The following is a 12,448-nucleotide window of genomic DNA, read 5'->3' as shown; positions in this document are numbered from 1 at the left end:
GTGTAGAGCCTCAAACCCTGCACATCAGTCTCAAATTTCCCAATGTTGAGTCTGGAACGCTTCACACCAACATTTCCCAAACCACAGTACGCTGTAGTTCAGTTTAAGACCTGAAAATCTTGGGGGCCCACTAAAACCCTTGTATAACCATAATGACCATAAAACATTTACTATTAATTTATCATATTTTTGCTTCATAAACAGAGAATTTTTTAATGCACATGCTTTGCTTTCAGACACATTGACATTACTTGAAAAGTATATGCAGCATCACAAAGTTCTGGTAATGAGCCAATGCCATTTATATTGTTTAAATCAGGCAAAGTCAATTACATTTTCATTTCTAATATTTATCTCTTGAAATGTTCTTTATGGCCCAGCAAACTCTTCCCAAGTTGTATTAATGTTTTGGAAGAAAATCTTAAAATTGGGAATTGGGTGACATAGTAGAATGTTTAGAGGAATGTAACCAAATCCAACATAAGTTAAGATGTGACACTGCTCAAGGTGCTCATAAAAACTCATATATATAGGCTTTTATTGTTTTGTAAGAAGCCCCTTTCACATTGCCAGTTCAAGATGGGACCTTTCTGCATGTTACACCAAAGCAGCAGTCTCCAGTGTTGAAAAACAGAAGCTCCTTGTGTATTTTCTTAGGACTAACTCCAAACAATGTTAATTTTGTCATCAAAAAATATAACAAAAAATTTCTGAAAAAGATGAACCATGCTCAAAAGAAATCTTTGATCATAAAACCCTGACTATTCAAAGTCAAGTAGAAAGTATTCAGACACAAATCCTTGTAAAGTGTAAGATATTTCATTCAGGACACGTCATTCAAGACTACCTCAAGTCAAGCCTTCAATCTAACTTGTAAAGTATCGAGAGGGTTCTGGCTGCAGACCACAGCTCTTAGATGCCCTAACCCTAACCCCTACAGACTCCTACTGTGAGACGCCGCCCTCGTCAGGACAGAAGTGACATAATGTTGACAATTAAGCATATTTTCCTGTTATAGCAGGGGTTTTTTTCAACTCAACTTTATTCATAAATAGAATCTGGCATTTACATTCATGAAAAACATTGCAAACATCACACACAAAGCAACATTTAATAAGTAAAACAGAACAAAGGCCAGAGGTCTAATTCAGGATTGAAGTATGTTTAGACCTGTTTCAGAATAAGTAACGCAAATATCAGCTTGCTTTAGCTTCTTTAGCTTAAGCTAATGCTGCTTGGCTAGCTATGTAGTTAATGTTACTTTAGTTTTAGCAACGTGAGCTTTAGAAAACATAGCTAATGTAGTTACATAGCTAACTTAGCTACATAGCTAATGTAGCCCATGTTGCTAATGTATCTAACTTAGCTTTAGCAGATATTGCATAAGCTAGTGTAGCTAATGCACATTTGTTAACTTTAGTTTAGCATTGTTAGTTACATAGCTGTTTTAAAGGCATAAATTATAGCTTTATTTCACGCTTTGTTATCAGGTTTTGTGGGTCAGGTTTTTGACTTTAACTTTTGGTATCCTAGCCCTTAGCTTAACCCCTACCCCAATCCTTCCTGAAAGTTCAATCTGTTTTTATTTTGAACATTTCCATCCTAACAGAGGCAGTGTCTTACAGTAGTGGTCTGCAAGAGGGTTATTTGAGAGCCGCGTTCTGCAGCTGGACTGTCATGTGAAAGTACCAAATAATGACAAAAGTCATCACAACTGCTTTAAGAAAAGTATTAAATAAATCGAGTCTAAAGCCATTTAAGACTAGTTAAAGGGAAGTTGCAGGTTATCTATAACAACTTCTTGTCAAGTTGTAGTTCCCAGCAAGTCCCAGTTAGTTTAAAGTATTTCAAGTTAAAAGTCCTTTAAGACTAATAAAAGTCAAAACAGAGATTATTCCCGTGTGGTTCAAGTTAAATCACAAGTTATCCAAGTCCTATTCAAGTGCTTTAAGATTGCTCTAAGTCCAGTCTCTTATGAAGACAGACCACACCAAGTCACAAGGTCACTGTCAAAGCATGCCAATCAAGTCAAGACTCAATGGATGTGTCCTACCATGTCCTAAGTTAACAAAGTTTTGATGTAACTTTTCAAATCTGCTCTTATTGTTGATGTTCACTACAGAGCTATATGAAGATGAATGCAGCACAGATTTTTTTATTTATTTATTCTGTTCATAAAAATCCCTTAAAGTATCAGATTTTTGTTTTAGAGTTTTAGAAGAACACACTTATTTCATCTCTTACTTGAAATTATAGGAAAACTTAAAACCCAAGCAGCCATGTTTTGAAAGTACTTTTCTTTAATGAAAACAACTTTTGATTCATACCAAACAGATCAGAACTAAAGGGAATAGTCCTTTCAGATTCACAAATCCTCTTTGGAGCAAATTCTCCTCCAATGATCTCTCTCTCTCTCCGCTCCTTGATGTTATGTTGTTCTTCTCTGCAGGGCTAAGGAAGAGTCCAAATGACAGAGCTGATTCAGAAATCCAACATTTGGAAGAATGTTTCTGTGCCTGCGAACAGCCTCCACAGCCTCGACAAGTGTAAGTCTTTCTTTGATCATGAGGAAGGCTAAAACCAGAGCTGCTGAGCGGCTGATTCCTCGTGCACAGTGGACGAGCACTTTACCTACACAGAGAGGAGACAAAGTTACTCAAAGTGTTAGCTGTGTCTGTGTAGGTGTAGCCAGTTGTGAGTCCACTATTTTGTCATGCATGAGCAAAACAGTAGTCATACAATTGTCTGTGTTATTATTGAGTTAAGAGGCAAAAAGGAAAACAGGAGCTCAGTAACACTGCGTTCCAAATTATTATGCATATTGGATTTTAGTATAGTACTAATAGAAGCTGCCATTCTGTTGCTGTATCTCATTCACATTTGGTGCTGTTTACTTGTGATGGATCACAATTATTCTCTATCATTGGCTGGCTGCATGCACCCCCCTCCCCTATAGCATATAACCACCATTCTCCTACCCCTAACCCCTGTTATGACGAATAGAGAGCTGCTGCTCTGTTCCACCAACCTCCACTCCTTGATTCTTCTTTTAAATGGACTCTATTGAATGAAATGCACTCCATGAGGTGTATCAACTTAACAGTAAAGCACCATCTGCATGTCTTAGAATGATTTGCAAGTAGCTTGCAATGCAAAGTAGAAGTCTAACTTTTAGAATCACAATGCATCTCACCAAGATTTGCGTCAAGCTGTATTGCACCATCGTAGGCAGTTTTACCAATCATCCATGTTTCTGTTTTTTTTTTTTAATGTGTGTAAAAGAGTCCTTCACCTCTCTGACTCAGAGCTCCGTGAATGAAATCTGCCGTCTCAGTGAAGAATGGGCTCAAGTCAAAATCTTTACAGTCTGCTGCCTCCACTCCATGGTACTGTATGTTGATGTCTTTGTAGAAACATGGCCCAGTGTCAATGTGCTGGGGACCATCTGCAGCATTTACCACATGTGTTATTCCCAGATCCACCAACAGGCATTTATCCTGAGCTGTAGCACTGCAGACAACACAAGAGAAGATACCAGAACATTAGATAATTTTATGTGCCCGTCTGTGGCCGGCTCTGTAAGCATTTGTTTGTGAATGCAACAGTGGTGACTCAAATGTACAGATCTTGTATTTATCCAGTCCTTTGGCCAAATAACAGGCTTGTTTGCAGCCACAGTTTCACAATCAGATCGACATATTGCAGCGGGGCCCTGAAGTGAGAATGTCACTTACGCGTCTCCGATGTGGAGGTTGGGCCAAACCTCGTTGACAGCTCCAGTGGGACGTCTGTTCTTCAGCAGAAGGCTGAGCAGATCGCAGGTGGGTGGTGTTTGGTACTCTGGCTCCTCCTCTGGCCTCATTTTTCACTTTAGTGTGGTTGTATAATTATCACTAAATATATTTAACTCAACACGCAGATATCAGTTTCATCCTGGTGTTCCTGCATCAAAATTTGAGAAGTTCTTGCTTCTACCCTGCCACTTCTCCCTTTAATTTTAAAGTGAACTCTTAGCTTACTGTTGCGGCTCGCTCTGTTTTCCATCTGAGCAGATTATCAGTGTTGTTTGGAGGCTGACCCCCGCTGGAACGTGGCAGCTGAAGATGCCAGAGTCTGGGCAGGAGCAGGCTGGACTATTTATTCCTCAGATGACTGTGACAGAAACCAGACTGCTTGTGTTGTGACATTTTTAACTGCAGCGGCACAGCAGTGTTTACAGTTGTAATAGTGTCAGTGATTCCAAACAAATCATTGGGGGAACATATTGTTAGGAATCACTGTCAGGTTGTCACACTGAGTCAGCTTAAACAACGTCAGTTTGTACCAAATAAAGAAGATTGAAAGAGTATCTATGAGATTTAATACAGATTTATTCAACTAATGGCCAGATCAGACTACACTTTTTTGTCTTTTGGTCAAGGAGCGTCATCACAGCTATGTACAGCCACTATAAAAAGTATTCACCCCCTGGGCTGTTTTACCTTTTTACTGTTTTTTAAAAAGTAATGTCAAATCAAAATATGTAAGATAAAATAAGTGACTGCATAAATATTCACCCCCTTTAGAGTGACTGACCTAATTTAACAGAGGTCCAGCCACTTGGTACTAGTAGTCTCACAATTAGTGAAATGGGAATATCTGAGTGCAGTGGATTGTAGTATAAGGACATCTGTGTCTGAAAGGTCCAGTCACTGGTTGATCCGTATTCCTGGCTACCATTACATCATGAAGACAAAAGAACAGTCAAAGCAACTCAGAGAAAAGGTTATTGAAAAGTACAAGTCAGGGGATGGGTACAAAATCCTTTCCAAGGCACTGAACATCCCCCAGAGTTCAGCTAAAGCCAACCTCAACACGTGTAAATCTGCCTAGATCAGGCCATCCTCACAAACTGAGTGACCATGCAAGACTAGTGAGAGAAGCCACCAAGACACCTGTGACTACTCTGAAGGAGTTACAAGCTTCAGCAGCTGAGATGGGAGAGATTCTGCATACAACAACTGTTGCCGAAGTTCTTCGCCTGTCAAAGCTTTATGGGAAAGTGTTGAAAAAAACATCTGGACTAGAGTTCACCAAAAGGCACGTGGGAGACTTCACAGTCAAGTAGAAGAAAGTCTGTTGGTCTATTGAGAGCAAAATGGTGCTTTTTGGCCATCAGACAAAATGCTATGTTTGGTAGAGACCAAACCCACCATCCCCCGTTGTGGCAGCATCATGCTATGGGGATACTTCTCTGCAGCCAGCCGTGAAAGGATTGTAAAGGTAGAGAGTAAAATGAATGAATGAAAGTATAGGAAACTGGAGGACAATCTTATTCAGTCTGCGAGGGAACTACGACTTGGTAGAAGATTATTTACCAGTAAGACAATGACCCGAAGCATACCGAGAAAGCTACACAGAAATGGTCTAAAGACAACAAGGTGAATGTTCTGGAGTGGCAGAGGCAAAGCCCAGACCTCAGTCCAGAAGAGAATTTGAGGCTGAACTTGAAAAGGGCTGTTCAAGCTAGATCCCCGTGCAACCTGGCAGAGCTTGAGCATTTTTGCAAATGGAGTAAAATAGCGGAGTCCAGATGTAAAAGCCTGATTGAGACTTATCCACACTAACTCAGTGCTGTTATTGCAGCCAAAGGTGCATCTACTAAACAATGACTTGAATGGGGTGAATATTTATGCAGTCACTTAGTCTACATCACATATTTTTATTAAGTTGACATTGCTTTGTATAAATCTGTTTTCACTTTGACTTTGAAGAGTTTTTTATGCTTTTGTCAAAATCAAATAATACTGACCATGACTGATTTATAAAACCAATGAAAGAGTACAACATTCAAGGGGGTGAAAACTTTTTAAAGGCACTTTAACAAGAAGGGGACAATATGGACAATCTGTTCTTCAAATTTTTGAAGTTTGATGAAGGAGGGATTATGGTATGGGGCTGTTTTTCAGGGTTTGGGCCTAAAGGTCAATCTTAATGCTTCAGCATACCAAGACATTTTGGACAATGCTATGCTTCCAACTGTGTGGCATCAGTTCAGGGAAGGTCCTTTTCTATTACAACATGACTGTGCCCCAGTGCACAAAGCAAGGACTATAAAGATATGGTTTGATGAGTTCGGTGGAGAAGAACTTGACCGGCCCTGACATCAACCCCATCTAGCACCTCTGGGATGAACTGGAACCGAGATTGGGAGCCAGGCCTCCTGACCTCATAAATGCTCCACAGAATGAATGGGCACAAATTTCCACACAAACGCTCCAAAAATTTGTAGAAAAGCCTTACAAGAAGAGTGGAAGTTGTTATAGCTGCAAAAAGGGTGGCTAACTCCCTATTAAAGTACATGTATTTGAATACAATGTCATTACAGTCCCTGTTGGTGTAAGGGTCAGTGGCCAAATACTTTGCCACGGAAGGATCCTTTAATAATTGCTTGACTTTATTCAATAGAATAAAGAGACTGTTTCAAAAGCTATTTGTTCAGAAAATCAACAGGAATCAGTGCTACTCAATCACTTTATTTTTCAAAAAAACAAATTTATCTTACAAGACAATAAGAAGAATTTTAAAAATGCATTAGCACAGACCGGAGAACCCAGTGGATATATCTTAAGTCCTCCCGTTCAAACTGAGGCCCCTCGCCAATCCCTGGCAGTGCAGCTTTTGGTCCAGCTCTCTCAGCTGCTCAAGGAAACCCTCATTTGGTGAAACGTTTCTGTTGGCACTGACAGCTTTGAGTGCATCGACCAGAGTCATATTTTCATGGATCATCAGGTAGGCCAGAACCAAGGTGGAAGAGCGGCTGAGACCCATGGCACAGTGGACGAAGACTTTCCCTGCAAATCAACATGGGGAAAAAAAATGAACATCACTTCCTGTTGCTAAATCCAGAGCTCAGCCATCCTCCAAAAATGCTACATCTATATTAACAAGCATGCAATGACTGGATTATTGTGCTGAACTTTATTCTAACGTCTAATTTGTTGCTCCTCTGTGGATTAAAAACCACGCACATCACAGAGAGGAGTACTTCTAACTCCCAACTAAAAAGTTTTCAACAATATTGCAACAAATGTTTCTACACACGGTAATCCCCGCTTCCTTATCGAGGCCTGAGGATTAGGGCGCACAGGAGCGCGTAATTGAACTGTCTTGGCTTCTGTGTATTTCTGCCAAGGATTACTGTAGGCCCCGCCACACACTGGAGCCCCCGATCAGCCAGCATGTGAATGAGGAGGCCTCGTCTTATTACTGTCATGTCAGATACCGACTTCACTTTGCATAACAGGCCAGGCAGGCACAGGCCACAAACATAATTGTGTTATTTCCATGTCCAATAAAAGTGTTGCTTACAAATTACCAGGACAATCCATTTAAAACCAATTTTCCCAGCCAAGGTCTGAGCTTATGAGGAGATTACCGTGGGGGGGAAGATATTAGCCTGATATTATGTTTAATGTTTGATTTGCATTTTAATGACAAATATAACTGGGGGCTGCCGTAATGGGAATCGGCTGAGAAATGTTTCCTTTCTTTGCCTGGCAGAGTTTGAGTTAATGATTCAGAATGGAGAGAAAAACCTCAGGAGTTGTGAGAGCTCCTCACCTGTGGGCGAGCTCAAAGCATTCTTGATAAAATTGGCTGCCGGGTAAAAGAAGGGACTCAAGTTAAAGGATGGCATGTCGAAAGCTTCCACTCCATGATAAGTGATTTTAGTGTCCCGGTAGAAGCTGGGGCCCGTGTTCACGTTGAACTTTCCATCAGCGGCGTTTAGTACGTGAGTGATGTGGTGAGCCTGAAGAGTCTTCTTGTCTTTAGCTGCATACCTGTAAAATACAATACTCACTATTATTATTCAAACTCTGATTTTTAATTGAAGGTTTTTGCTTTTCTTTAAGCAAAGTACATTTTAGTTAATGATACACATGAATGTCAGGAATTTTAAGAAATCATTTCAATGCTCTCATACTCCAGATAAATAGAAGAATGTCCATGATTTACAGATAACTCATTTGCTTTTTTTTTTCAGGAAAATTGTTAAGAAATTTTGGACTGGGATTTTCTGGAAATGTTCTGGAGTTTCAAAATTTAGATTAGGAATCTTGGAAAAAAATCTTAGAAATTTTGTGAAATATTTTCCACAAAATCTCCAAGATTTTTTCTTTTTTTTTAAGTAAGGATGATATAGTACATCTTCAAGCTGCTCTAGAAACAAGTAATTGAAAAATAAACCTCAGCTTTCATTGAAAGTCATAAATTTTAGACATTTCAATGCAAAGATTTTCATAGAGATTTTTTACGTTTTTATCTGGAATGTTTCATAAATTTTGTCAGAATTTAAGGGGTCTTTTTTGGTGCGAAAAAGGGTTTTTCTTGACCCTTTAAGTGACTTTGATGAGGATTTGGGGGAATTATCATGGGATTTTAGCCAAGTTTTTACATTACTTTTGAGTTATTTTTATTTTTCAGGAACATTGGCAGAATTTTTCCACATTAAATTGTGAAATTTTCTCAGGAATTTTTCCATATTTTCGAAATTTTTTCCAGAGCTTTATTCACAAATTTCTGTGGAATTTTAGTAACTTTTACTGGAAATTTTTCAGAAATTGTCATTCAAATTTTCTGAAACTTTTTTCAGGAAATAACCAATGATGTACAGGTAATCTTAATGGATTTGTCAGGGACTCAGTACCTTGGTTTGACAAGGAGAATAGCTTCTGAAATACTGCTATAAAGTTTTAAATGCTATTTTCCTGATTTTTAAAATTGTATAATTTGTTACATTTTAAGGGAATATTCTTGGGAAATTAGACAAACTTTCAAAGAAATTTGGGTTGAATTTTCTTTTTTATTTTTTTTTTTTTTGTGTATTTTCATAGGTACTTCTATTAGGAATTTGATGAAATGTTCAGTGATTTGGGAGTTTTTAGCAGGAATTTCAACAAAATTTCCAAGGATTTTTTTAGATAACCTTCAAGGGTTTCCCAGGACTTTCCCCAGGAATTAACAAAGAAATATGTGTGGTTTCTCACAGGTTTCTTCTTGCTATTTTTTCATTGAATTTTGAAGAGCTTTCCAGGGAATTTGGGGTAGTTATGTTAGGCATTTTCAGAAAATTTTATTGGGAATTTGGGGGAATGGGGGAAATATGGAATTTCAGGAATTTTTACTGGGAATTAACAGAATTTTTTGTAGGAAAGTTTAAAAGAGTAATCACCAATCATCCCTGCAGTTTTCTTAACTTCTTTGTAACTTTTTTCTTTTTTATCTTTAGTATAGGATGTTCAGGATTCTAGTCTTGTCTTTCTCTTCTTTTCATCATCTTTTTGGTCATTTTTAGAAACTGTAGTTGGAAATTTAGTCAGTTATGGATCATTTTCTGCAATTTCTCCAAGGAATTTGGAGGGGATCATTTGAAAACATGGCGGACATGACCACTAATGTTTGATTTCTAATTGATCACAGCAGGGTATGTGTTATTGTTTATTGCTGTATAGTTTTTTTTTACTTCTTCATTGGTGACATTATGCATATACTCTAATGCATAAAGCTTTAAAATTAAATGATTTCTCTCACATGTCTCCGATATAGATTCTGGGCTGAACCTCATCCAGATGGTTGCTGCTCCCTGCCTTTGTCCACATCAGCCTGTGGAGCTCTGAAGCTGGGGGGGTCTCATACCTGCGGTCTGCCCCCTCAGGGCTCGCCAAACAGCTGAGGCCTCTGGGCATGTCTGGATGCTCCTCTTCTGCTTTTACTACCTGTCACAAAGAAGTACCACAAAATGATTTTCAGACTTTTAGATTAGCTGGTATTTTAAGCTGACGGGGTTACTGAACCACCAGAAGTTTTTACTATTATGACATTTGGACTCTAAAACATTTTCTTTACTTTGCTCTACTTCACTTTCAGAATTGGCAATATTTACAGAGTGAACTTTCCTCTGAGCTCGCGCTCAGTGAGATAGAAGCTCAAATGCTGTTAGCATATCAAACTGGTGTGTTGAAGGCTGTAAGTTGTACAAAAAAGGGTGTTAAAGTTATCACATCACTGCCTCTGGATTTCTAAACATCCCACAATTACCAGCAAAAATGTAGAGGAACACTGGGCTCTAAGTTGAAATAGTATTTTTCCTAGCTCCCTCATGACAACAGCTAACATTAGCATCAGACCACCTCCTGGTAAATACTGGCTAGGATGAATCGTACTAAAACATGTTGATAAAAATATGTGTCACAACAGACCAAGTGTAAAACCCTAACTGAAAATACGCTAAAGAACTTACCGCCAAGATAATGTAAGCTAACATTGTCTGACTGTTTCAAATGTGATGACTCATCCTTACCCAACAACAGCTGCTAGCTTATCTTCAGTTTTCCTAAGAAGTGTCAAGCAACTTTTGTTAAACATTTTTTGGCAACTGTTCTCATTTTTTCCTGAACTTTTTCTAGAATTATTTCTTAGGATTTGTATGAAACTTTCTTCCAAATCCTAGCTTTGAAAACATTAAACATTACACTTCACTTACATGCTGCTGTATTCTAAGCCAGGATGTGGTTAAAAGATAACATCAGCATCTGTATACGAGCTAGTTGGTTATCAAATGTTGCTTTAACCTTTAGAAAATGTCTCAATGTCCCTCAGAATTCTTGCTACCAGTCGTCTTTTCATTTGCTCATCATTCACGAAGCAATGCAAAGACATTCTCAGGTCCATTAAATTAGTTAGACTTAAACAACTTCTGACATACTGGCAGCATTTTAGCCCCCTAACTTGAGCTAAAGTCAGAGGAAGTTGGCCTCCTTGCCGATAAGTTGAAGAAATATGTGAACAAAGTTTGAGACACAATCTCATTTCCTTTGAAATCTAAATAACCTTCCTGATGACTAATAAACTTTACTTTAGAAAAAGCCTTTAACACAGAGAAAAAAAACAATAATGAGGATTGGCTATTAGAGCATGCCTTTGGCCTTTAAAGATGGTCTATAAATATGCCAATAAATGTGCTCTAGCTGCAAAGAACACATAATTGTAAGATGACCTTTTGATGCTCTCATTATTTTATCAACAGTTCAGAGGCACTTGCTGGCTTTATTTATCCCCAGAGATGCAGAAAATTGGTATTCAAGGCCTATAAACATCAGATTTTCATTTCCTGCAGGCAGGTCTAACCTGTGCATTTACAATTTACACACCGGGCTTTGGAGAGACTTATCCTATGCCTACTGTATACATTAGCATCCATTTAGGCAGCTGTGTGATTCTGCTGCAGGCTGAGGACGTACAAGAGATATGTATGCATTGTTATAGTAAAGAAACGGCGTCTTATTTGCATTCTGCTGCTGTGTGGAAGCGTAATGTGGCACTCAGGGTTTTGGAGATTTATAGTTGCGTCCAAAAGGATGAGTCATTGAGACCAAAATCTGTTCCAGTGACCTTTGGTTGGGCTGTCATGGCATATGGAGGTGCACTCAAACATCATTTATCCATCTCTGCATGTGCATTCGTGCACACTAGCCTTAGCGTATGCTTCATGCATATGAGTGTGTGAGTCTTAAAGGCAGTAAAGTGTGCGTCTTTGTACAAGTACAACATGTGCCCGGAGTACCTGCAGGCTTTTCTTTCTCCTCATTGATCTATAAGTATAACCCTTCCCTCCCTCCCACTGTCAGGGCAGAGAACTGATTTCCCTGGTGCACATGTTGAGCTGCAGTGCTGCTTTCATAGCCTACCCCCCCTCAGGCTAACCTGTCCTTCCTGCTCTACTTCTGTGTAATTAAAGATGCTATGTATGGGAAAGTGCCCACGGTTAACATGGAGGGCAAATAAAAATGGCTTTTTACCTCCTCGGGGCCTCTTCTCGGTGGTTTTTATGAATTATGCTCCCCCTCTTTAGCCTTTTGGATGTGGTTCACCTGTATTTGTAAGCAAATTAATAAAAGAGAGTGTGGTAATCCATCATGCAAGCAGTATCATCACACATTTTTACAAGTGCTTTATAAACATGTTCACCCAGAGAACATTATACAACACAGTAACTCCATACAATATTGTTTATAGACCCTGTAGTAACTATTTCCCAACATACATGTAAGGTTATTTTGTTAGTAGACACTTGCCTTGGCTGGAAACGTTGCTTTTCAAGGTCTCTGTACAAGAGCTACATGTAGGTCGACAGCACAACTGTCTGCGTTCTCCTTGGTAATCTACCCTGCAACCTTTTTTGCTATTTTAACATCTGAATCTCAGCCCAAAATAATTCTGGCATCATCTTCTACATTCCATAAAGGTTACCCAAGCTACCAGCACAGGAGCGAGGATAGGACACGGCTTTTTCAATAGCAAGAGAATGAGATCAGGGCTGCTCTAAACACGACACTGTCTTTACTAATGTTCTTACAATGTTGACATCAGTGAATGTGTTTGAATCAACTCCTTTTTTTTATGTCAG

General features: G+C 38.9%; 2 protein-coding genes across 2 annotated transcripts; both read right to left on the bottom strand.

Annotated features, from left to right (window-relative positions):
* Positions 1–1,910: 1,910 nt before the first annotated feature.
* Positions 1,911–4,070, bottom strand: LOC121528364 (dual specificity phosphatase 29-like). The gene is made up of 3 exons (XM_041815796.1): positions 3,735–4,070; positions 3,293–3,510; positions 1,911–2,631 (listed from the first exon to the last, which is right to left on the bottom strand). Exons 1-3 carry the CDS (start codon positions 3,860–3,862, stop codon positions 2,429–2,431), a joined length of 549 nt encoding a protein of 182 aa, XP_041671730.1. The 5' UTR covers positions 3,863–4,070; the 3' UTR covers positions 1,911–2,428.
* A 2,429-nt stretch (positions 4,071–6,499) lies between these two features.
* On the bottom strand, positions 6,500–12,399 carry LOC121528157 (dual specificity phosphatase 29-like). Its single transcript, XM_041815394.1, has 5 exons — positions 12,117–12,399; positions 11,841–11,912; positions 9,574–9,758; positions 7,603–7,823; positions 6,500–6,833 (listed from the first exon to the last, which is right to left on the bottom strand). The coding sequence occupies exons 3-5, from the start codon at positions 9,726–9,728 to the stop codon at positions 6,607–6,609; spliced, it is 603 nt and encodes a 200-aa protein (XP_041671328.1). The 5' UTR covers positions 9,729–9,758; positions 11,841–11,912; positions 12,117–12,399; the 3' UTR covers positions 6,500–6,606.
* Positions 12,400–12,448: the final 49 nt, after the last annotated feature.

Source organism: Cheilinus undulatus, linkage group 20, assembly GCF_018320785.1.
Source record: "Cheilinus undulatus linkage group 20, ASM1832078v1, whole genome shotgun sequence".
Classification (NCBI taxonomy): domain Eukaryota; kingdom Metazoa; phylum Chordata; class Actinopteri; order Labriformes; family Labridae; genus Cheilinus; species Cheilinus undulatus.
Note: the sequence above shows the minus strand (reverse complement) of the source record. Positions and strands in the feature narration are given on the sequence as shown.

Bases quoted from the DNA above. Each gene is read 5' to 3' on its own strand.
- LOC121528364 (XM_041815796.1), bottom strand. From the start codon at position 3,862: ATGAGGCCAGAGGAGGAGCCAGAGTACCAAACACCACCCACCTGCGAT. The intron at 3,511-3,734 runs GTAAGTGACATT...TGTTGTCTGCAG, and splicing joins AACCTCCACATCGGAGACGC to TGCTACAGCTCAGGATAAAT. The intron at 2,632-3,292 runs GTGAAGGACTCT...CTCTCTGTGTAG, and splicing joins CGGAGCTCTGAGTCAGAGAG to GTAAAGTGCTCGTCCACTGT.
- LOC121528157 (XM_041815394.1), bottom strand. From the start codon at position 9,728: ATGCCCAGAGGCCTCAGCTGTTTGGCGAGCCCTGAGGGGGCAGACCGC. The intron at 7,824-9,573 runs GTGAGAGAAATC...TGTATTTTACAG, and splicing joins AGAATCTATATCGGAGACAT to GTATGCAGCTAAAGACAAGA. The intron at 6,834-7,602 runs GTGAGGAGCTCT...GTTGATTTGCAG, and splicing joins TGCTTTGAGCTCGCCCACAG to GGAAAGTCTTCGTCCACTGT.